The sequence below is a fragment of the Anarrhichthys ocellatus genome, unplaced genomic scaffold (assembly GCF_004355925.1).
Source record: "Anarrhichthys ocellatus isolate YVR2014 unplaced genomic scaffold, GSC_Weel_1.0 scaffold3028, whole genome shotgun sequence".
In the NCBI taxonomy this organism is placed as follows: domain Eukaryota; kingdom Metazoa; phylum Chordata; class Actinopteri; order Perciformes; family Anarhichadidae; genus Anarrhichthys; species Anarrhichthys ocellatus.
Window position 1 is genome coordinate 299 of NW_022283002.1, and position 2401 is coordinate 2699.

The following is a 2401-nucleotide window of genomic DNA, read 5'->3' on the forward strand; positions in this document are numbered from 1 at the left end:
CATATACATATATATACACATACATATATATACACACATACATATATGTGTATGTATGTATATATATATATATAGATAGAATAATATTTGTATATAGTTGTAGTAAAATGTTTCTTCAGCCACGAGCACAAAGATTTCTGCTCAACATGTTTGTTGCAGAGCAAACATGAACTGGTTTATTGTGGTTGATCTGGTTTATTCTGATGGTGCATTTTGTTTTCTTCGCTGAGTCACAGAAACACATTTCACTGTTTCTCTGAAAATTGTCGCGAAAAAACCACATGTTGACATTATGTCGATGAATTAAAGGATGTTTGTTTCCTGTTTTTAAGAGTTATTCTCTATTTTTATAATCATCAACAAAAACGGAAATAATGAGACAGTGTGTTAAACATCAGATGATTGAAATATGAATTATTAAAAATAATTGTGTTATATTATTCATCAATAACAGGTGTGAGAGTTAAAAAGTATAACTAATAATTATATATTTTTCACTTGTTAGCTGAGGAGATCAAACAGTAAAGAGATACGGGCGATTTGATTTATTTATTGAAAAGAGTCGTCGTCGTCCTCTTCTCTCTAAAAATAAGAAAACAAACTGTACAAATATTTAAAACCTCTTTAGTTAGAAAGACCGCCTTCAGACCAGCTAGTGTTGTCATATGATGATGATGTCACACGATGATGTCACTTCCTGCATGTCTTGGAGCGCAGCTGTCTCTTGATGATGAGGTGATCGCTCTCCTTCTCCTCCTTTGCTCCTCCGGCCATCTGAAACACAACAACACAACTACGCGTTGAACACGCGCCACTACGCGTTGAACACGCGTTAAACACACGCGTTGAACACGCGTTAAACACACGCTAAACACACGCAACTATGCGTTGAACACGCAACTGCACATTAAACACGCAACTGTACAACAACGTCTCTCTCTCACACACACACACCACACACACCATGCTCGGGGAGTCGATTAGTGGAGTTGAGGCGTCCGTCCTATAAAGCTTTCTCCGTCCTCGTTTTGGTTTGGTTGCCGTGGTAGCCGTCTCCTTGTCCACTGAATGTCCACTGACAAGGCTGATGATGGTTTTAGCTGCAGAGACACGGAGAGGCAAATACAGGTGGATAAAGAGGTCACAAATAAGTTAACATCAGTCAGACCGTAGCATCAGTCGGACCGTAGCGTCAGTCGGACCGTAGCGTCAGTCGGACGGTAACGTCAGTCAGACCGTAGCTTCAGTCGGACCGTAGCGTCAGTCGGACCGTAGCGTCAGTCAGACGGTAACGTCAGTCGGACCGTAGCTTCAGTCGGACCGTAGCTTCAGTCAGACGGTAACGACAGTCAGACGGTAACGACAGTCAGACCGTAACGTCAGTCAGACCGTAACGTCAGTCAGACCGTAGCTTCAGTCAGACCGTAGCTTCAGTCAGACTGTAACATCAGACAGCGCTCCGGATGTTTTTACTTTCAGAACTGTTACATAACCGTTGTTCATAACAGTCGTACTGCTGCAATGAGTCATGAAAGACACACCTACCTTTGCTGCCCAGGATGGAGGGAGAGCTGTGGATTAACTCTCCGTTCTTCTGAAGAGGGCCGTCTCTCTTCTCCTTCACCACAGAAGACCGGACAGAGAGAGACAGACAGAGAGACAGACAGGGTGAGGGACAGAGAGACAGACAGAGAGACAGGATGAGGGACAGAGAGCTATTTAACCATACTGCCCACAGAAGGTCTTTCACAGAGCTTTTCATAGCTACAACCCAAACGGGTCTGATTCAGTTTTATTGTCATCAGGTCAATCAGGACAAAGTCATTAACATGAGTCATGCTTTAGCTGGGAGTCTATGATGGAACATAGAACCAAAGGAACCTTTGTCTTCTCTCTTCAGGTGTCTTTTGTTTCTGACCTGTTTGTTGTTTCGACAGTTTCCTCTCACTTTGTTTCTCTTGTTCTCACTGAACACCAGGTCCTGAAACAAACACACACACACACACACACACACACACACACACATATATATATATAATAAAATATACACTATATATATATATATATAACAGGTGCCAGGTGCTACAGGTTGCCGTAGAAACAAACTGAAACCAGTAAGATCAATATAGAAACTTAAGATTTAGAAAATGTCTCAAACCAGTGAACTGTCCAATTACACACACACACACACACACACACACACACACACACACACACACACACACACACACACACACACACACACACACACACACACACACACACACACACACACACACACACACACACACACACACACACACACACACACACACACACACACACACACACACACACACACACACACACACACACACACACACACACACACACACACACACTCACACACACACACACTCAC

The 2401-nt window shown here is 42.7% G+C and overlaps 1 protein-coding gene across 1 annotated transcript in view; it reads right to left on the reverse strand.

Moving 5' to 3' along the window:
• Positions 1-189: 189 nt before the first annotated feature.
• Positions 190-2401, reverse strand: part of LOC116378707 (kinesin-like protein KIF20B) — a 2418-nt gene continuing 206 nt past the window's right edge. Inside the window, exons 2-5 of the mRNA XM_031840615.1 lie at positions 1919-1981; positions 1546-1618; positions 964-1100; positions 190-774 (exon numbers count right to left, since the gene is read on the reverse strand). Of these exons, the coding sequence (XP_031696475.1) occupies positions 691-774; positions 964-1100; positions 1546-1618; positions 1919-1981 (357 nt within the window). The 3' untranslated portion in view covers positions 190-690. The remainder of the gene's footprint in view (positions 775-963; positions 1101-1545; positions 1619-1918; positions 1982-2401) is intronic.